At 37.4% G+C, this 23,349-nt stretch overlaps 1 protein-coding gene across 5 annotated transcripts in view; it reads right to left on the minus strand.

Annotated features, from left to right (window-relative positions):
- Nucleotides 1–839: 839 nt before the first annotated feature.
- The window catches only part of LOC309505194 (teneurin-3), a 124,588-nt gene continuing 102,078 nt past the window's right edge, over nucleotides 840–23,349 (minus strand). For all 5 annotated transcript variants that reach the window (XM_082178520.1, XM_082178522.1, XM_082178521.1 and 2 more), the window contains 13 exons: nucleotides 22,653–22,920; nucleotides 21,544–21,687; nucleotides 15,149–15,398; nucleotides 13,253–13,273; nucleotides 11,902–12,134; nucleotides 10,673–10,827; nucleotides 8,794–9,674; nucleotides 7,913–8,088; nucleotides 7,574–7,809; nucleotides 6,864–7,160; nucleotides 2,915–4,526; nucleotides 2,640–2,770; nucleotides 840–2,405 (listed from right to left, as the gene is read on the minus strand). In XM_082178520.1, coding sequence (XP_082034646.1) covers nucleotides 1,653–2,405; nucleotides 2,640–2,770; nucleotides 2,915–4,526; nucleotides 6,864–7,160; nucleotides 7,574–7,809; nucleotides 7,913–8,088; nucleotides 8,794–9,674; nucleotides 10,673–10,827; nucleotides 11,902–12,134; nucleotides 13,253–13,273; nucleotides 15,149–15,398; nucleotides 21,544–21,687; nucleotides 22,653–22,920 — 5,157 coding nt within the window. In that variant the 3' untranslated portion in view covers nucleotides 840–1,652. The remainder of the gene's footprint in view (nucleotides 2,406–2,639; nucleotides 2,771–2,914; nucleotides 4,527–6,863; nucleotides 7,161–7,573; nucleotides 7,810–7,912; nucleotides 8,089–8,793; nucleotides 9,675–10,672; nucleotides 10,828–11,901; nucleotides 12,135–13,252; nucleotides 13,274–15,148; nucleotides 15,399–21,543; nucleotides 21,688–22,652; nucleotides 22,921–23,349) is intronic.

Genomic DNA, 23,349 nt, shown 5'->3' on the forward strand with positions numbered 1-23,349 from the left:
TGAACCATGCACAAATAGGTCATAAATCAGCATAGCTCATCTGCCTGAATAAACTGTCTGTTGCTGTCTGCGCATCAGACGCTTCCACTTTGCCTGATCATCAACATTATTAATCTGAGAGCTTGAATAAATCATGATCATGTGCAGCTGACCAAGGAATACGTTGATTTTAAAATGATATCTGCGAGAGGACACTGTAATGTCAATGTAGTGATCATCACTTATCAGATGCAGTGTGTTTCATGTTTACCTGTGCATGCTATCAGACACCTCAATGAGAAAGCATCTTTTTTTTTTTATGATCTCAGATTTAGCAGTGGTCAAATACTGCAATTACCACATATAAATATGTTTTATGATGCACCAGTGTGGTCATAAACCACTTTAAAAGAAATCACATGATAGAGGGTGTGTATGTCTCAGTGACACAGCAAGCAAATGTTCATGCTCTGTGGTCCCGACTCCTCTGCCTTTGATCACTCATCAGATTTTACACAGAAAGCAATTATAAATTTAAGTTAATATTTAGGGATTACCATTAATCTACCCACTATTTCTAAAGCAGATGAAAGTGAGTTTTACTTATGACTCACGCAGTCTTGCCTTTAATTAAAATGAATTCACATTCCTCTAACTTCAGAGTGCCACAGTGCAATTAGTTCAGCAGTAAACAGCAATTTAGCTAGTGGACAAAAACTTTTACAAAGGTTAGACCTAGCTTTATATGTCCATGAAACTAGGCCAAGGTGTATCATGTTCTTGATAAACCTGATTTTAATTTGATCTGTGTTTAAAGAAGTAAAAACGGTCAAAAATAAGTAATTTTATCATTTATTTTCTTTTAAGTACAAATCATTTTCATAAATATTTCCCTTGGGACCTGTAACCAAATGAGCAAATAATTGCTTTTAATTTTGAAAAATATGCAGATAAACACTCATTTACATAAATACAGACATTTACATATTTTCTGTGCTGTGCTGCCATTTTATTTGTTTCATGTACAGTTTATTCAGTTAATGTATGATGTAAAATAACTGCAAATCAAACGGTCAAATGCAATTTATAAAACAATATGTTTTTGTAACAAAGTAGAACCAGACATAAATAAAAAAATAACCCAAAAAACACCTAAAATCATATTTAGTAGAGTTTTCATTGCAAATTACATGATTTCCAACAAAAGCATTTTTTTCCTATTATGATTTTCATGAAATGCACAGGAAAGAGGGACAAATCTGAATAAATATAAAAAATATTACAGTGTATAGCTGGCTACAATAAACCACCTGACATCAAATGTGGTATTTTTGCAGTGGTACAGTGATATGCATATGTAAACATTTTCATTTTTCAAAAGGTATGTCATTTTTCTCTTTAGGGATATATTTGAATAGTGCCTGTAAAAATGAATAATCAATAAATAGTTAAATAAAGATATCAACAGAATCTGGCCTGTCTCTTGATGCTATTAAGTTCATAATTTCATTGTGCTCCAGAACTGTAACCTTGTTAAGGCCTTTAATAGGTTTTGAGAAAACACAATGATTCACAACGCACAGCGTTGTTTTAATGCTCCTTTTCCCCCCTAGGTTGTACTCTTCTTACTAGACTAGGAGTAGTAGTGGTTGTGGCTAATCATGGTCTGTTCACTACCTTTTGCCAATCTCATTTTGTCTGAGGAACTGAATGTTGTTCACACTGTCGGCTAGCTCAGGATACTGTTCTACTGACAGCACATAGTATCCATCGTAGCCTTGCACCCGTCCGCTGCTGAGAAGCTGCCTCTTCTCTCCCTCGGTCCATAGTCGGGATCCTTCCTCTCCGTTTCGTACCCGCTGCTGCTCACGTGCCCATGTGACGGCGAGGGCCCTCTGTCGGGCCATCTCTAAAACACGCACTCGTTCCTCATCCAGAGATGCCCCGTAGCGCACGTGCAGGGAGAGAGCCCCTCTCTGAAACTCTACATCTGCGAACCGTCGGGTGCGGCCACCTAACACAGCTGTGGATTGTGACACGGTTACGTTCACTGCATTCTCAAGTTCTTTCCGTCCGCTAGTCAGCCGCAGCGCTGCCAGGTCTGCTTCAGGAGAATTCATTTTAACAAAGAAGTGCATGTCTCTGCCATCCACAATAAAGTGCAAGTCTTTCAAGTAAAGGGCGCCATTGAGGATGTTGGCAACCTTGACGCAATCCTCATTAGCCAGGCTTAGTGCACGAGTTATCACAATGCCCTTGTAAAGGGCCAACATGATCCCACGACCTATCAATGAATCGCTTGAGGCAAACCACAGCCAGGGTTTATCAGCCCTTTGGCTATGGCTGAATTCAACCTGTGGCAGATCCCCAAATGTTAAAAATGCTTCAGCTTGTCGGATGACATGCTGTTGGACTGCAAAGCTGGCCTACAAAAGATGATAAATATTTTAGAGAAACGTGTAGCTCTAGTTCCATTCCAAAAATGTTTGTGTTGTTTTTATTATAATAAAATATTCATAAATTATTATTAATTTAACAAATTCCACCATTATTTTAATATATAATGGTACAAAAAACTATAATATAATTAATATAATATAATATAATATAATACAAATAACTAAAACTTATGTGAAGATATCCATCTAAAACAAACTTACTGTCAGGTCATCCCACACTTGACTTTTGGCCAGTTCGTATGAGGCTTGTGTCATCTCAGAAATGGGGATGGGGAAACCAGGAATACTGTTGTGGAGATGGAACCCAAATGTGACCAGCCAGCTGTTTACATCTGTAGAAAATATCAATGAATAAATTTAAAATCTAGTTACAATTTACAATGATGGGGGGGGATGTGCAATATGTAGCAGATATATTACTTGCAGAAGTTATTTTAAGGTGTGGATACAGTAGATGCAGTGAATCCATGCCATACCTGTTAAGTAGTCTCTAACTTTCTGCACTTTACTTATTGGGTTGTTGTTTCGGAACATGTAGAGATTGAAAGGTCCCGGGTTCTTGCTGATTTTCTCCCACAGCATGAAGTCAGGTGAAGTCCAGCGACCCGACATGATGTCATAATCCCTCACTCCGAAATGAAGTAGTTTTGTTAAAGGGTCATAAAGTCCTCCATGAAACCCGATCACCAGCTGCATGTCAGGATTGGAGTCTGAGTAGACCTCGCCGTAGGCCGTATAATGAACCTGCTTGAGGAGGTTGCCATCACTGCCAAAGACAGCCAGCGGTGATCCTATGTTATCACAGGCTATGTAGAACTCTGCTCCATTGCTGATCTCCATTGCAAACAAGTGTCCTTGCAGGTCATAGTATAAAGAGGTAATCTGTGAGCTTGAATGGTTGTAGACATGTGTTATCCTGCTAGGGTAGCTCAGATCAGCATAGAAGAACTGTAGATGCTGTCCCATGCTAGACTTTGTGGAGACTCTTCTTCCCAAACCATCGTAACGGTACTGGACAGACCACCCGGTGGATTTACTGTAGACACGTTCTAGGTGGCCATTGGAGTTGTATTGGAAGATCTCAGGACCTCTCTGGCAGAGAAACCCATCTTCGTCCAACTCATACTGCAGGTCCCCAAGACGAGTTATACGGTCTCGCAGGTCATATCGTAGAGGCATGATTCGTGCGCTGTTTGCTGGACTCAGTAGGTGTATGTTCCCATTTAAGTCATAGCTGTAGCGCCATGTCATTTTCTCATTGAGGTAGACGGTCTGCAGCTGCCCGTCCACGTCATATTCATAGCTATACTTGGTGGCATTGGAGGACGGGCCAATCTTAATCTCCCGCTTGGTGACTCGGCTCATATCGTCATACTGGACTGTGATCCAGAAGAGCAGAGAACGGAAGAGTTCATACTGAATTTCTCGGACCCGGCCGTGCCCATCAAAGTGTTTGGTGTAAGTCATGACAGAGGTGGAGATGATCTGGTTGATGTCGTAATAGATGACACCAAACTTGCCGAACTGCTCCACCTTCCCTGAGATGTCATCATACTGATAGAGGTCAATGGGCAGCGGGGTCTCGTTGATAACCCCCTGAACACTCGTCACACGCAGACTACTGTCGTAAGCATAGTCGAAGCGAGCGTTTACCATCCCGTCCTCGCTGAAGCGGTAGATCTGCCGGTCTACCAGGGGGCCGAGCTGCCTGTATCTAATGGTGCATATAAAGCCCTCACGCTGCAGATTGACCGTCTTCAGCACACCTGCCGTCTCATCGTAGGTGAAGCTGACACGAGTGCTGTCGTACAGAACTTCAGAGAGTTTATTGTGCCAGCGATACCGGTAAAGGACTCTCCGCCCCGTGCCCAGCTGCACCACTCTCAGGAGCCTCCCGTCCTCACTGTAGTCCACGGCGACAGAAGCATTACTCTCAGGCATATGGTAAAGGTTGCGGTAGTAAGAGACAGAGCGTATGGTCTCCATAGCGTAGCGTGCCACACTGGGCATAGTGACTGCAGAAAGGCCTCCCTGTGGGTCAAATTCAAAGACGTACTGCCGCTGACTCGCCAGTATCAGGACCGTGGACTAGAAAGAGAAGAAAACATACCTTGCATAAATCAAGATGAATTAAAAACAACTAATTCTTAGGTTAATCTTCACATTAGTTGGATCTTACTGGGATCCAAAATTAAAATAATTTACTGGCCTTCATATGACTTTATACCCATATGTTTTTTCTTTCCTTTTTGTGGAAAACAAAATTACATTTAGCTAAATATCAACTTATGCTAAATATCAACAAGCTAAAAAAACAACAACAAAAAAAAAAACAGTTAAAGGGACGAAAAGGTTCAAGCATGTCTTGAGCTCATCATATAATATGTCTTGAAGGTCTATTTTTATTATAAGGAAAAAAGAATCTTGGACATATCTCCAATTCTCTGAAAAATTATATTTCATATAAATATATTTCCACAAAAAAGCAGCACAACTGTTTCGAAAACTGATATTAAAAATAAATGTTTCTGAGCACCAAATCACCAGAATTTCTGAAGGATCATGTGACACTAAAGAGTGGAGTAATGGCTGCTGAAAATTCAGCTTTGCTAACACAGAAATAATTCCATGTTGAAATAAAAAAATTGAAAAGAGCTCTATGTTATAACATAATGGTTTAATATAGAACTGAATCAACAATAGATAAATTAAATGCTTGGAAAATGGATATACAAGAAGACATCCACGAGAAAGAGTTGAATGATACTTGTCTAAAAGCACCAACACAATAAACACAAGGTTTAAATAACTTCAATGTAAGTTGTTAATGAGAACATATGTCAACGTACATAACTGTCAAACTTCATCATATGTCTGCTAATATTACAGATGTGTGTACTAAATATTTAAACAAGAAAGGTACAGTATATCACTTTCTTTTTGTAATGTCCAAAAATCCCAAACTTATTGATAATAAAATATATATTGATTATAAAATGTCTTTTAGATATATGTTTAACTCTAAAGTCCCTTTGAATGTTAAACTTTGTGTTCTTTATAACAATTTATTCAATGGACTTTATACAAACATCGAGTAAGGAATAATTGACGACAGGTTCCGCTGTCGACAACTCCGCTTCGCGTTGTGACTGCATTACCACCTCAGGTGTGCATTATTTTTCTAATAATTCAACGGCCTAAAGTCAATTATTCCGCTTATACTACAGTTACCACACCTCGAAACATTGTTCAGATTATGTATTTCAAGACATTTGTAAAGTTTTTGTTATTAAAATGCTCTTGTATGTAGGACTAATTTCTTACGCATCTAATCCCATGCCTCCGTTGCTAATTCCAAAACGTCATTTCAGAGTTAGTAACGGAGGTTTGAGCCGCTGATAGCAGACTAATGCTGGGGACACACGACTAGCTGACACATTCTCTGACTGGTTTCATCGACTGCAGCAGATTTTAAACACCGACTTTGAACACAGACTGAACGCGCTGAATACGCGTTTGGGCATGATCAGTCATAAGTATCAAATTACATTCATTATGCAGTTATTAGAGAGAGATGTTGCAATAATGAGACAGAAAAGCATGTGCGTCAATATTATTATTTATTTATTAATTCAATTCGTTTTAATTAATTCGTTCATTCTTTTTTTTCCCATTATTGACAGATGACAGTAGACTATAGCCAAATAAATTAAACACAAAGCCCTTTTAACAAGTAGGCCTATCAATAATTATTTATTTGTTATATTATCTGCAATAAAAATCCGTATTGATTATAGATAGGACTATATACTTTATTTATTAAAATTAAACTGCATGTTTCTATTGATTGTGAAGCTAGACATTGAAAATTGCAGATCAAGCGCATGGGGCTAAATGCTTTTTCTTGTTATGAATTGTATCCTATTTTCCGTTATTACGGTTGACTACGCGAAGTGTTATGGAACTGTAATGTGGTCAAGACCTGCCTGGAACTACTTTAGCCGTGCGTTCCCCTGAAAATAATGCACACCTTAGAACGTTCGTCAACCAATCAGATTCAAGCATTCAACGGCCCTGTAGTATAATACTAGAAGAATACACTTCTGGACTTTGAACTTCTTCAATACAGGAGAATCCATAGCATTGGAAGAGTATGGATGCTCCATCTTTGAAAATGTGGATAAGGGTTGGAAATGTGGATAATGTGGTATCATGTTTCAGTTTCCAAAAGTTTGTTGTTATTGTATGCTTCTTTGATGTGATAATTGTACTGTTTTCATTGCATTTTTAATCAAATAAATGCACCCTACGTATGTGTGTATATATTGGTAAGCAGTGTACACGTGACAGAGTCAACTGACAAAAACTCTTGATGTCTACTGTATATCACATACATCACTAAAAGCAATTTCCGCTGGCCTTTACCTTCTCCAGATAAGTGTAGCTCCAGGTCTTCCCATCAGGAAATGTCCTAGAAAGCAGACGGCCTTGTCCATCATACTCTACCCTCTCTGAGACAGAGCCCCAGTGTATGGCACTCAACTGCCCGTTGCTATTGCGAGTAAGGTTGACAGGAAGCAGCTTGCTACTTGGCATCCAGAGAGTGGGCTGACCTGCAGTGTCATAACCAATCTTCAGAAGGAATTTACGGTGATCATCATAGATCTTTTCAATCCTCATCGCTCGGTCATAATCAACAGACAAAATGTTCCGTCCATTTACCTTGAAGTGCAGGCGGAGAAGAGACACAAAATTGGTATGGCAACAGTAAAATGGCAGAAAATTGACTAGAAAATTGGCAGATTTTTTTTTATCTGTCAGTTGCCTTGGTTTCCAACAGACATTTTGACTTGATTCTTTGTGTGAACATGAGTCTCATGATTAATAGTTTAACTTAATAAAACTAAGTGACTCGGTTTCATTTTCAAACTATTAAATCATCTTTTAGTAAAAAAACATAGCAAGAAATCTTGCGTGATTTTTAAATTTTCGTATTATGAATGAGGTCAAGACAGATGTCAAGTGCTTTGTGTTAAAGAAAGGCTAATAGATTTAAGAATGAAATGGTCTAGTGGTTATTTTCAACGAGAATTAGACTTGTTCTTTCTCATCTGTAATTGGACTTCAGTACATACTCGTAACTTGCGTCCAAACACTGTGACCTTCGTCCTCGTCTGCTCTTTACGAAAACGCCACTCCACCAAGTTTTGCCCGCTGTCATCAGGTAGGGTCATATTTCTCCGTGCCAGCGTAGGGGAGGATGCGCCAGCCAGAATATGTGGTTCGGTCTGGTAGTGAGTGTTCATTCCATTGGCATACAGAATCCACAAGGAGTGGTCGTAACCAATCACATAGTTGTTCTTCAGCTGATCTGCAAAAAGGCAACATAAATTAGCAGAAAAGCTAGAACATTTAAAAAATCCTGTGAGAATGCAAGGGCATCTATTTGATTTGTCTGTTTACACAAGGGTTACCTTGGTGTAATGTGAGGACGGTCTGAATTGCTGACTGGTTTGTCGTTATGGTTGCAGCTTCATCTCGTTCAAAACTTTCTCTTTCTACTGTAGAAACAGTATCCATGTCATAGGCCAGACTGGTCACCACTCCAGTAGGAAAGGTTACATTGGTCAGTCTTCCCTCTGTGTCATAGCTGAAAGAGAGAGTGATATTAAGGTGCTGAATTTAATGTAACCCATATGAATAAGCACAAAGTTTAAAAGGCATTTGAATTATTCAGTTACTTTATACAAAATCAGTCCGTCATGCTGTTTAATGTTGCAAAAGGGTATTTGTTATCATATTATTTTAATTCATTTTCATAAACATTGTAGCGCAATTCGTTTTACAGTTTACTGCACTTTGTTATTCTTGTATATGTTTACCTATAGCAGCTATTAAATCAGAAATCTTGCAGATTCTTGGGAAATAGCTGTGGAATAAGGTGGATAGTGGTCCCTGGAAATGGTTTAGGTCAGAGATGGGCAACTTCGGTCCTGGATGGCCATTGTTCTGCAGAGTTTAGCTCCAAGCTTGATAAAAACTCAACTGCCTGTAGCCGCCTTGTAATCCTGAAGACCTTGATTAGCTTGTTCAGGTGTGTTTGATTTGGGTTGGAGCTAAACTCTGCAGGACAGTGGCCCTCCAGCACCGGAGTTGCCGACCCCTTGTGTAGGTACTATTTCAAATGTAAGTCTCTGATTTTTCCTATTTTATTACTCACCAGGCAAAAGTCTGATTAATTATAGAAGTTATTTCAACTGGTTAAGTAAGTTACAGGCTGATGTTGAGCAATAATTATAGAGATATTTGTCCTGGCAAGCACGAGCAACAAGCAGAAATGCTCAAACATTCTTACTCATAGAATGTTGTCCATCCATTGGCAGTGCTCTTGGTTGCCAGGAGACCACTGTTGCCATGGTAAGTTAGCAGCACCTGTTCACGCCCCTGTGTGCCAAGGGTCTTCAGCCCACCACTCGAGCCTACAGTTAGCCAAATAACCTGGTTGTCAGGTGCAACGATGCGGACAGGAAGGCGGCTGGCATCTCTGCGAATCCGTAGCGTGTTCCCATGACTGTCGGCCACTGAGGTCAGATCTCCCTCATTGCTGTAGCTGAAGTTATATTTGAAGTCTCCAGTGATCAGGTTGGCCGTATGCTGGTGTGTGCCATTAATGTCAAACATGTACACTTCCTGCTTCGCAGACGATGCCACTTCGTACAGGCCCATGCTGTTAAGTGCAGGCTTGTTTTTTCCAATGACGCGAATTCGAATGTTACCCAGGTCGGCCACGAACAGGGTTCCATCCGGAGCTGCCACGAGGGAAGACGGCCCATTTAGCCGAGCATCTTTAGCGAAGCCGTCTCCTGTTAGGTAACAATCACAGTTGACGTCGGTCTTGCAGTCGCAGTCTGAAGGCGCCCCCACCAGGTGAGTGATTTCGCCATCTGCTGCCACGCTGCGTATGCGGCTCATCTTCCTCTCGTCTGTCTCCACGATGTGCAGCACTCCATTGAAGGAGACAGCAATGGCGCTTGGGGATTCCAGATGGGTGTGCGTGGCTCGCTGTGTTTCTGTCACCAAGATGTCTGTAGAAGGCATGGGGCAGTGGAGGGGTCTGCCTGCTGCCACGCTGACCTGCCCCTCCTCAGTGATCCGCAAAACTACACTGCCATCCAGCACAAACAATGAGTTATCCATCGGACTAACAGTCAGATCTGTCGGCCATTCTAAAGACACCTAAAAGGCAGATGAATGAGAAAAAAATGCATCGTTCAATAAGATAAGTAGATATTATACTTTATATAACTTCACTTAGGCAAAATGTATTCCTTCCTTATTAACAAATATGGTATTTTCCCAGAACTATCGATAGATCATTTTCAATAAGGATGCATATGTTAACATTAATGAAATAGATTTTGAGAAACAACAATGAACACTATTTTTTACGGCATTTATGAATATAGATTAATTGCATTTTCTACATAATTTCTACATTAACATTTTTATTGTATTATGAACAAACATGAACTAGTATATTTATGAAATAATATTAACATTAAATAATTAAAATGATTTAATTAACTATAAACAATAGTGTATTTATAAATTAATATTAATCTTGAATAATAACATTTTTATTTAATTTAATTTTAAACAAACATGAACAATAATATAATTTAGAAATGAATATCAACCAAGAATAATAAATTAAATATTTTTTAATGAATTCATGTTTAATGTTAATAAACATGAATATAACATCACAATATTATATTTCTAAATTAATATTAACCTATAATAATAAATGTAATAATATTTAATAATTTCATTTTTAATTGTTATTCATTGTTCATGATATTAATGAATAACATAGAATAATAAATGTAAAGAACATTTATCTTATTGTAAAGTGATAATGTTTTCTTTTTAATTTTGAGTAAAAAATAACAACTATTTAATTTTAACCAATTTTGTGTATATCTTTGCCCTAGTATTATGTGTATTTGAGTATTATATCAACCACTGGCCTTTCTTTTTTTACTGTAGATTTCAGCATCAGTATTTGTATAAAAAAAAAAAAAAAAACATAACAGCCGATCACTTCATTGTTTCCAAAATCACACTGTATGAAAAATAAACAAACGACATTAACCAAGACCAAAACTCATTTAGGTCACTGACGGTCTGATAAATGGCTTTAGCGTGTTGATTTAAGAATTTTAACTTTTCACCTGATGGATGTCCATAACTGAGTCACAGCTCAGAGGTCGAGCAGAGGCAAGGTCATTGGACCCCAGCAGGGTGGAGATGATGCCGTTTGGATCCACCTTCCGGATGACGGTCCCATCCACAAAGTAGATCAGTCCGTTCTTGTCAACGGCGATCCCTGGAGAGATGAGAGGAAGGAACGAAATGTGCAGGTCACACAGCTGTGCTCTTTGCTTGCCTGATCCAGGCAGCGGGTACATGTGTCGTGTTTGGCTTCCCATTATTCAGGTCACTGCAGAAAGCATCGCCCTCAATTATTCACATCTTGCCTCCCACTGCTGAATTATTTCTTAAGGAGAAAGTGGAATAGGATGTATTAGAACATCTCTCCCTCCCTCCCTCCAGCATTTCTGCTCGCTCTCCCTCACTCCGTCTCAGTCGGTCTGTAAGTCAACTCAAGGTATTTGACAAAAGAATGGAGTGGGAAAGCATCAAACCCACTTTTAAGCCCAAATTATAAAAGTGTGGGTTGCTATAGTAACTGCTGCTTGGTAAATTCGTGCTTAGCTGAGTGATAGCACGAAGAGTGTACTGTGTGCCTGGCAAAAACACAGTGAAGTGAACTGACGTTATAGCAAAAATCTCAGTCAAAAAACGAGGAAAAGGCATGCATGCATTAATGCTTCTGACTTTTTTATAGTTATAACATCCAGAATGTAGATCTCTGCACACATCCCATCAATTCAACGCATTACGTTCCCCGTCTACACAGGAAATATGATACCTAATGTATCCATCATGCCATATGTGCATTCATGTGTGAATGACATTTTATTGCAAAACAATGAAAACATCTCTTTTTCTGCCTGATGAGATTATATGAAATAGGTTGTCTATATTCTCCAGGCAAGTGTGACCCTTTAAATTTATGTCGGTGAAGTCACAAAACGTTCAAAACAGCTTCATCAATCTGTTGTGTCTGGCTCAGTCAAATAATTTAGTACCTATCCCGAGGCTGTCAGTTCCCATTTCCCTCGCTGAGGCGCCAATCAAAAACCTCAGTACATAATACACTGTTAAAAGCTCACAGAGCTTTGGGATGATCTTTCATGTCAATCAAAGTGTGTTGTATGCCTCAGAAGATTCGTCTCAAGCATTTTAGCAGTTTGAAGAACCCTTCTTATTTGACTCCTTTTGTGAAATGAATGCATGACCCTTTTGATGATCAGTTTTAATGATCCTCTAACAATACCTTTGGGTCCCGTGAGGAGAGCTTCGGTGGCTGGACCTCCATCTCCACACTGAGCTTCGTCAAAAGGCAGACAGTGGTCTCCTGTTCCCGCCACCACCTCCACGTTCTGCTGGAGTTCTGAGCTGGCCAGGAGTGTCTGCGGGCTGTAGATGCGCCTGGAGTTGGTGTCGGACACATACAGCCGGCCCGTCACCGGATCCGTGGTCAGGTAGTAGCGGTGAGCGGGATTGTTACTTGGGGAGAAATATATAAACAGTAGCATTATTAGTTAAGACATTAGTCTGCTGTCAAGCTGAGGCAGTGCGACAATAAATTATTGGTCTGACATTGCAATTGGAGATGGCAGATGAAATGAGAGACTGATTAGAATATTAATATCATTAAAGACATTGAAAGAATTGCAGCACGTTTTTACGCATCTATCAAAAGGGTGTGAGCTCCTGACAGATGGGAAGAAGAAAAAAGAATGTGTGAAAGGGAAGTAAATGTGATGTGACTGGAACATATTTGTGGAGGCTGTGATGACGACTTCAAGACTGCCAGATCATTTCAATCATTCTCGTTCCCTTGCGGGGAAAGGTTCTCTGCGATGCGGTGATGATATGCATATCTTAATGACTGTCAACAACTGATGGCTTTTCAGAGAGCTACGCTTATTTGCATTCATTAATTCTGCCTCCCAATCAGTCTGCACCTCACTGAATGAGGTAGTGTGGCCCCTCCAGACATGCCATTAGTGGTTAAATGACCAGTCAAGTCAGGACTTTGTAGATGATGGTGTAGAGCTCGGTGACATTCTCCTCTGGGATCAAACACATTTTTTCACGTTTTATCAAAAGCCATTTCAATGCTTTTCTTGCACACTGAGTCCGTTTTATTCGATCAATGTCTTGGACTGTTTGGAAACCAATTCACACTCATAGGCACTGGCCTGTGTAAAATCCAAATGTGAAAATCTTCTTTCAGCTAAAGGCCTAGAGTGTTGGCCACTGCATCATAATCCAAAGTCCTCTTGCATGGCTCGAGTAAATCTTTTTGACAGTCAGAAAAAGGTGATGTGCATCTCTCATAAAATATGCCTGGGAAAATATCTTCTGGGATTGGTAACTAAACTAAGTTAGTTTTCTATATACACCCTTTGGACTTATAAATCCATTTGAAGATATTTCAATAACAATGTGTCCCAAAGGGTTCTATCCCATCTAAAATTTTGTAACACATACAATTTCCTTCAAAAATAACAACATTTAGCCAGTTTATGTGCGACACCTGTGGCCGGTCATGTGCTTTGAGGATCGGCCCTCTATTCACATCAACAAAAACTGTGACCATGTATTGTAATATAACCTACCTGTGCCTGAAATCCTTATTTCTTTGGTTAGTTTGAAAAAAGAAGGGAAAGATAAAGTAAGAAAATATTGTGAGACAAGTTTAGGTAAAATAGTATACACTTATTCTATTTAGTTCACATCACCCCCTTGTCCATCTAATTCAGGAACCCACTGGTGACCACTGTATTTATTCTTCACAATCCAATTGAGGATACCTTTAAATTGAACCCTTAACAATTCTTAAATATTTTAATATTATTTAAATATAATTATAGTATTTATTTATATTTATTATTATTTATTTAATTAATATTGTGCATTATTTTTTAATTATTTAAAATATTATAATACTTTGAGCTTATTATTTTTCTTTTCTTTTTTTTCATATTGTCAATTTTCATTTTCATTTAACTTTCAAATGTAGTAATTCTGTAATGTGCTTTTGTTATTTTATGGTAACTGTTTTGTTTTGTAACTTTTTTTGTCTCATACTGTATGTCTTACTGTATTACAGTCTAGACTCAAACAAATGACTCTGTAATAAATAAAAAATTAAGGTGTAGTATAATCAGTCTCTAAAAATAATAGATAAAAAGCCAAATTGATAGCATCACTGTCATATTTAAAAAACAAAATATGCTTAATTTTATAAAATTGTCATATATAGAACTGATTTTTAAATGTTTGCATTATAAGGCACCACTGGTAACCAATGTAATAGTATGGTAATAGTAGAACCACTAGGAGTACAGTAGGTGGAAATTGTAGAATTGATTTTCGTAGAACTACACAAGGGCAAAGAGCTTTTCTGTAAAGGGCTTCCAACTCTGGAACATGTTGCCAATTGAAATCAAAGGAGTACATGATATAACATATTTTACAATGATGGTTAAGTGCTGGTTTTAAAAAAACAGAGCTGTACACATTTAAATTTGTTAAATTATTGTTTAAATCATTTATTCATGTTTCCAGGGCTGGAAGTATCCTTAAAATATGTTTTTAGTGATATTTAGGTATGTATTTATATGTATGTACTACATCTAGTTACAAGTTTTAACTAGGGTATGCAGGGCTGGTGGTGTCTTTCTTCCTTGGACAAGGTAAAAAAAAAAAGTGTTATCCTTTTTAGCATTAATTTATTTTTATTTCAGTTTTTGTTCTAGTCATTTTTGTATTTTAACTTTATTTAATTATTTCAACTTTATTTAATTATTTCAGTTAGCTGCCAAGGCAACATTTCTATTTATTTAATTTTTTTACGTTTTTAAAACATTTAGATTTCAGCTTTGCTTCAGTTAATTAAAACAATTGTAATAATTTTAGTTTAAGCTTTAGTTAACAATAACAATTCTAATCCTTAGATCCTTCCACTAATCATTCATACTGTGTTTGGCAATGTGTTGAAAAAAATTCTACTTGTCTATTCTAAAAATATATTTCAAAAAATATGTAGATCTGAAATTAAATTTAAAAAAGGACTGGGTAAGACAAATCACCCTCAAACTGAGAATGTGTGGTGAACAGGAGTTGATCAGAGTTTACCTTTCTAACAGTGTAATGCACAGCGGTCTAAAATCTAAACATCTCTAAATTCAACCCCTTTCAACCAGTGCTGCTACAGCTATCAAAGCACTGCTTACAAATTCACAGCATTCACCAATAACTTTCATGACAATTACTGTCGGGCTTCAAATCACCTGCTGTGAGAATTACTGCCGCTATTAAGCAAACTCTCCTTTTTATGAGGACTATGTTTTTAAACTAAAAATAGTTATGCTATTAAATGCTTTGTTGAGAGATAATCTCTAGATGCTGCCTCTCAGGATTCTGTGATTTGTCACAAAATGTCTCAAGTACTCTGCAAGCTTTCCATGATGCCATGCTACTAAATCACACATTCAGTTGTACTCACTCACCTGAGCTCCATGACACTGGTGACATTGCCTGACGGATAGATCCGTCTGATGTAATTGAAGTCGCCAACATACAGGCTACCATCGATGCCCCATGCGAGAGCAACAGGAGCCAGCAGTTTGTTTCCCTCCGCCTGCCCATTACAGCTCGGACAGGAGATGCTTCTGCGCCTGCCATTCCCCATTATGGTGCTGATAACGGGAGGAAGCTGGGAGAGGAAGATATTCTCACCACTTCCCTTATACAGAATCCCTGAGACACCAGAGAAAGTAGAAGAAAAACAAAAATCAATATTCTTTTTATTATAAAAATATTTGTTTTAAATATTTCATTAAAAAATAAAACAGTTTGCTTATTACTTTCATATCACATCAATGTTTTAAGAAAAATATTTCTATTGATTTTCACAATCACATATATCTGAACTTCATATATAATATTAAAATAAAAAGGCAATTGCAGAGAGCAACAAGCAGAGAAATGCTATTCATATCTGACTTCACAGCCTCACATGCTCATATAATCTATAAGAGGGAATGAAAAAGGGTAAGCAGTTTTTTTCTGGCTCTAATGGAAAGGCCTGAGCAAATAACTCAACTAAAGATGAAAGTTCCTACCCTGGACATCACTATGAAAAGGGGGCACTTAGCACTGTGATCTTCCCGAACTTCCGTTAGGAACTCCATTAATGTGGACATTGAAGTAGCACTTTGATGAGGAAGCTCCAAAAAGAATTAAGCTGCTAAAGGCATCAGAGCTACCATAATGAACAGTTTCATTAATATGGATGATTAGACTTCAAATTTTAAAATAAATTGAGCACTTCCTGAAGAGTCTAGTTTTAAGCAGAATGCCATTTTTATTTGATGTTAGTCTTTGTTATTTTGGTTTTGTATTATTTTTCCTTCAACTATATTTAGGACACAATACACTCTGCTTTAAATCATTGTCCAAAAATTACCCGGAGGATAAACATATTGTATCTGCATGAAATATTGCATGAGCTGTGCTATAATTTGTGTCAGTTCACTCTTATTTAAAATATTTTGAAAGAATATTTTCTACATTTTCAAATAAAATAATCTACTTAAAATAGTCATATTGTCTTCACTATTTAAGCAATATAGATGTATTTGTCTCACAGTATTCCTCCCTTTTTTTACAAGGATTTTGTGCTGTTTTTTGCGATCGAAGATAATCTGTCTCAAATTTGCAATGTCCAAATATAAAAAGCATAGTCCTCAATCCTCAGGCATTAAATGTACCAACCAGAGACATTTCAATCACCTGAGAGGTGATTATCTACACAGATGTGTGCTTTATTTCCCAGTCCCAACAGATCTCAGCTTCTAAAACCTTTGATCGTTTCAATCACTTTAACACCACTTTCAGTCCAAGACTGAGCGAGGAGCTTGGGTCATTACAGATAAATATTTTAGTCCTGTGAAAATTTAACTTGTTTCTTTTTGGGGTTGGCTTCAAAGAGGAACTTCAAAGAGAAGTGCCATGCCCAGGGCCATAAATTATTCATAGTGAGCAACATGTTAGACTTCCAACACTTACTTTGGCCTATTAATCACATCAATAACGCTGCAATGAACTATGCTCCAATTGGCTGGCCATCACATTTCAAGCTCAGTAACTAGCTTCCTCAGTGGCTGCACACCATCGTCACTGCTTTGTAATTGGTTCAGATGCAGTGTTTCATCCAAATGATAGGAATCTGAACTGTTTAAACATTTTGCCAAAACTACAGCTGCTTTCCAACCTTGTTTCAATGTGTGTTTTTTTGTGACAAACTTAAGCATCAGAAGCTGACCAGAGATGCTTTTCTGAATGTCTTTCTGATCATGGAAGCACAGATAATGGATGACACGGTGGTCGACTAGTTGGTCCAAAAACTGATCAGTTGACTTGTTTATTATGATTTTATTTTCTAGGTAGTTTTGTTATTTTTAGCAGGTGTGATTTATCTAGCATACTTTCAGAATGATGTGCTTTTAAATCAAGTCAATTTTATATGTATAACACTTTTTACAATACACTCTGTTTCAAAGCAGTCATACTGTTATGTCTATAATGCCTTTTAGCAGTTTTAGGGCTGGACGATATGGGGATATATTAAACAAAGTATAAATGTTCCTCCGACTTTAGATCTTGTTATATTCTATTTATATTGTGTAACAGATATATCAGTGCCAGAGCGTCTCAGGTACACGACTGAGTGATCTAATGTATTTCTGCGAAATGGAAGCAGAAGATAATATGTTGATATTTTAGTAATGATATTTTGATTTTTTTAACAAACAAACAAAAGCTTGTTAGTAAAACCTTCTGGAAAAAGTTCCATCTTCAGCTACATCCCCTTTTAAAGCATCAGCCATTAAAAAAGACAAACATATTTTGCTATTGCATCACATCTGTTTTTGAGCATCCTGACACAAGCATTGTGTTTTTAAAATGGCACGTCAAGCTAAAAAACATATCAAAACCACATGATTCTCTTCCATTCAGCTGTATTCTGTAAAATTGTTTTTGAACAAAAGAAAGTGTCCTATGTACATTGCCCAAGAAATGTGTCAGATCGGGTTCATGTGAACCTGAAAATAGCCCAATTATATAGACCAACAAGATGATTTTTAAAATATGTGGATTTGCACACCCCTAGTCGCCTGTCACTGAGGAGACAAATCAAGTGCATCCTGTGCCAAGTCTCATCGGGCATTCGTCTGTAGTGTGATGACTGCCACTTCAGCTGCAAACGTGGTAAACTGTCATTGGCTGATATCAGCTGTTTCACAGTGCTTAAATGACCCAAAACCCTCTGCGAATCTGAACTGCATGCAAATCATGGCTAATGTCTTCCCATGTGCAGCTAAGCAGGGTGCATAGCAATTTGTTCCTGCTTGATTAGGCCATGCCATTGATTAATTGATTGAGAGGAGGACTGGAATGAAAACATAGTCAGAGGGGATCTCGGAAACGTCCGGCCCAATAGAAGCTGCTGTTCTCATTCAGAGGTCTACAATGTACCATTAAGTAAGATGAATTGGTCTGGGTATCTGCTTTTAAGTGTGACTCAACAAAGACGCTGACCTTGACAGCAAGACAAACCAATGACACTTTTCACTTATTCAAACTCTACAATTGCTGCATTGCATTGCCCTAATCTCATTAAGCCCTGCTCATAATAATGAACCACTGTTCAAATACATGAAAGAAAATAATGAACTATATCTACAAATATTTGACTAAAACCTATATGCAACAAGAACAACATGAAAATAACATGTTGCTTTGGATAATCGACATCACTATGAACTTATGAAGGCATTGTGAGTGGTTTTCAGGACATTGTTATGCAGTTGTTAAGGTGTTCTGGGTGGTTTCTATGGACAAAGTCCAATACTCATTCCTTTGGCTTGGCTTCATCATTCAACAAAGGTTTTTTGTTTTGTTTGTTTTTCTTTTCATCATTATCCAGGAACAATAAAACCAATTGCTTAGAAAAGTAATTGCACAAATGTATTCAGCAAGCCACACAATTTAAGATATCCATAGCACAAACTGTGCTGCAAGAGTTGCAAGAACCACTAATTACAAGCAGCGTCAAAAAATAATTACATTTAAAGTGCATGATTTTCATTAGTGTTACTCATTACCATGCAGCATAGATGTTGTAAATTGTGGCCTAATTAACTTGTGACTTTATGGCTAGACCTTTAGTTAAAAAACTGTTAAAAAAAATTGGCCAGTCTCAGCTACATGTCAGTGTCTATGAAGTTCAACAAACACTATAAATGGAAATTTTATTCAATGTCATCTACAGTAATGCAATTCTTATGTTTATTGATTATTCACTGAGCAAATATGCTGATCAAATAGCAATGGGATAAATAAAACTATTTGGTAAATGTCAAGCAAACAAGCTGAATATCAAATCATCTAGGTGTTCTGCCGCATTTGTAAAAACGCTTCAGGCTTAGCAGTCTGCCATATCGGAAAAATTCACCAAAAAGGTTAACGATTGACACCTACAGCGGGGTCCAAAAAAGACAACATTGAACTTATCGTCAGTAAAAGAAGAATCACTGAATATCCGCCATCATTTCTAAGTTACTAAGCAACTTAGTAGCATTGATCATGTGAACTCCTTTGCACAGATGGTCAGATGTTCTTGCTTCCATCATTCTCAAATCATGCTGGAGAACATAATAATCAGGTTTTACACAAACATGTGGAGTTCATGCTGCTTGAGAGCTGCTGCCATTAAAGCGAAATGACAAACCAGATACTATTCTGAAATTAAACTAAATGTTTCAGTTCAAAATTTATGCTGATAATACAATTTATAATATTTTGTTTGCATTAAAGTAGAAAAATACCAAATAGAAGCAATACAAATACAAATACAAAAGTCTCAGACTTTTGAACCACTATGATTCATATTTAAAATCTCAGAGTTTGGTTGTGTTATGAGTAAAAGCTCAGCAATGGGATGTAGCTTATGCTCAAACACATACATATAAGATCAGGCACACAGTTTGCAAGGCCGTTGACTGCTGATCAGACCTATAAGCAATAGATATGAGAGGCTCTGCATTATCAATCAGTGAGACAAATGGGACTGTCAAAGAGAAGATCTCCCTTTGGCAAATTGATTACATTTGTGACATGTTATTCAGGACAAAAATGTTCCCATCTCCATCACTTCTCGTGGATCGCTTCTGATTTCTTCTTCATTTCTTCATAGAAATCCACTAATCGTAAATTATGGTAAAGGTGACATGCCCTAATGCGCAAAGCTTTCATTTAATTTATAGAACTCAGATTAACCAGGGTGAGACAGATTTTTGTCTTAAGCCCTTTTAAGAGCCATTCTAAATCTGTAATTCATTGACTAAGAAGATTATGAGCAAGTAGATACATATTGAGTAACCCAGTGTGAAACTCACCTAACCGCAAACCTGCCATTATTTAGTTATGAGACAAAGAAGAACAGAAGATCATGTTATGGATTCATATTTAACAGAGCTGAGAGCTCTAGGACAGAGGCTCTCTGCCTCAGTGCCTTCTATCAGAATATGCAGTTCCTGGGCTTTTTGTTCCATCGCTTTCAACTGTGTCTGTGAGGTTTTTGACAGATTTAGTTCACAAAAACAGCAAAAACAATGCAGTTAATCTTCAATTCAAAGTCTATGAACTTCACCAGCAAGCAAACTAAGCAGTATAAAAATCCCCAAATATTTAACATAAAAACATGTAAAAATGTCATGATTTCATCTACATGCATTAAATAAAATAAAAAACAATCAGAATAAAGTGATGTGATGCATCCTGCTGGATTTGGCTAATCAATTAAATGCACTATTAACTGATGATAATCAGTATTAACTAAGACATGATAAAATGGCAACACCAAAGCATTTCCATAATAATGGTCTAAACTAAAATAAAATAATGATATAAGCCACCTTTATATCCTAAAAAAATCTGCAATTGGTTTAATCTACTCTGGCACTCGAGGTGTAAAATGAGAATTGAAGCCTTATTGGTAGGAATAGTGCTTAAACTAGATAAACTGTCAAGAGGTGCACAAATAAGGGTTGAGCAGACGGCCATGACCATTTGTTTGGCAGGTCGTCAGATTAAAGGGTGTGGAATTCCCAAGCCCAACTGGGCATTTAGCCAGCAATCAAAAAGAGGCTTAAATTCTTTGGTTCAGGCAAGGTACAATCAGATGGTGTCACACTAACTAACTCTAGAGAAATAACCGCACCTGAAAAGTGTCAGTCTAATCTTGTGTTTTCGTTTAAGGCATCAGGATGCACTGCAGAGCTGACTTCTTTCTCAAAATGCACCATTAAATTCGACTGCTGGATCCGGTTCAAACTGTGCACACATCGTCATTTACCAAGAATAAAAAGATGCCATTATCTGTGAGAATGTGGAGATTTAAGCTGACAGAATGGGTTTCCCTGTCACACTGTTTCATTATGGAGACAAAGGAACAGGGAATGTCTGGTGGAATAATGCCACATTTCCATATTCACGCTTGTGTTTTAATGGCACTTTTATTGAATTAAGCTATAAGTATGCATTCTGCGCCTGAAAACTGGATAAAGTTCATTCAGCCAAATCATGTCCCCCATAATGTTGGAGAGCACAGCTCTGACTTGGCACGCTGTGTTAATGATTCCGATTTAATCTGTCATCAACGTGAGCGATTAGCCCTTTCAAACTCTGCTTTATTATGTGCAAATTAGGCAATGAACCATATTTCATGTTAAGATGAATATTTATGACAATGAGTCCAGGTAGAGGCACTGACCCCTGAGTTGGTGAGGGGACATTTCCCATGAGGTGGTTCCGATAGGGTTTAATAAGCGATTCCTACCGTTTGGCACATCCAAGATGTGATGCTTATCCAGGGTCCAGCCACCCATGTTGGCGGCCTCCAGCTCATATCCCTGCAGTGTGGCTGTCCGCTTTTCCCATAGGATCACATTCAGACATGATTCATACTCGAAGCCCACAGATACTACAGTATTGGGGGGGGAAAACAGGGCAAAAGGCATCGATTATCTCTAAATGTTTTTCTACACCTAATTTAATCATTTAAAAATAATACTTTAAACAACTTTACAAACAAATATTTTAAGCATATTTATATATTTTAAGCATATTAATATATTTTAAGCATATTAATATATTTTAAGCATATTTATATTATTTTAAGCATTGAAACACTTGAATGTGAGCAGCCTTTATAATTAAAAATATGTAATACTGGCACAGTATGCGGTATTGACAATTTACTGGTCATGCATAATTAGAAACTGTTGCAGTTACTATTTCAGAGCAGTTACAACATTGTTAAGGAAGAAATATTTCAGCAAATGGCATGATTACAATGAGTCAACTCATAGCAACATTTTCCAAATGGACCTGTGACCTTCTAAAAGCTGGTGTTTCTCAGTGCGCTTCCTTTGCAGACTAATTATACATGCAAAGAGGAGTCAGCAATATAAAGATGGACTAGAAAAATGCAGCTGCTTGTAGATTTTATTTATTGTTAGAACACAACCTAGAGTCAGTTTAGCAAAAAGATGGTTCAGATAAAGATTAAGCATATGCTACCAATTTAACAAAATGAGATTGGCTTTTGAACTATGTGTATTTTCAGCAAGGTTTAAATCACATTTTGTGCCGTATTAAAATGAAACCATATTACTGTCCTGATTTCTCTGTTCTAAATCCCTTTAGTTTAAGGTTCAGAGAATATACTTTTCACCTTTTGGTCTGTATCATAATAAGTCACCTTCACCTAATCAGTTTGGCTTGTACTACCAGTTTTTAGAGAGTTTTTACTCATCTTGCCAAAGAATTATCTGGGTGAAAAAAAAGATTAATTGTATCTTGGTTTAAATCAGTCCAAGTTAATAATATATTCATACACAGAGGGCTTTATATAGATCTGTTTCCTCCCATTGTTCTGCTACCTACCTACAGCCTCTGCGAGTCCGTAGACTCTCTGGCTGTACGCATCAGTCTTGTCCCAGATAAAGCTGTAAGAGAGCCGGGGTGAAGCTGGGAACTGCTTCTGAAACATTCTGCCCTCCACAGCTACCATGAGGTGGATCCGAGCCAAGCCGAAGGGCACGCTGGACTGGGTCAAGATGACCTTCAGAACAGGTTTGTAGGCTGAAGCACGTGAACTCAAGTAAATCAAGTCTAAATCACTACCAGGAATGGCCGTCTGCTCATGAAGAACCTGTGATTAAAAACGTGATTGTTAATTGCTTGTTCTGTACATTTCCTTGTGGATTATTTTAATTTGTATTACAATTATTTGTAACAAAATGCACTGCTTTGCAAATGTTTTAAACACTATGAATTAATTCTTCACTCGGGGGTGGATATACACTACCGTTCAAAAGTTTGGGGTCAGTAAGATTTATTTATTCATTCATTCATTTTATTTATTTATTGGAAAAAAATATATATACTTTAATTTTCCAATGATGCATTAAATTGTTCCAAAGTAACAGTAAATACATTTATAATGTTACAAAAGTGTTTTTATTTAAAATAAATTCTGTTATTTCAAACTTTCTATTCATTAAAGAATCCTCATATAAACATTAAGAATCACAATCGTAACATGTTAATTGAGCACCAAATCACTATATCATATTTAACT

Source organism: Leuciscus leuciscus, assembly GCF_965113295.1.
Source record: "Leuciscus leuciscus genome assembly, chromosome: 8".
Taxonomy (NCBI): domain Eukaryota; kingdom Metazoa; phylum Chordata; class Actinopteri; order Cypriniformes; family Leuciscidae; genus Leuciscus; species Leuciscus leuciscus.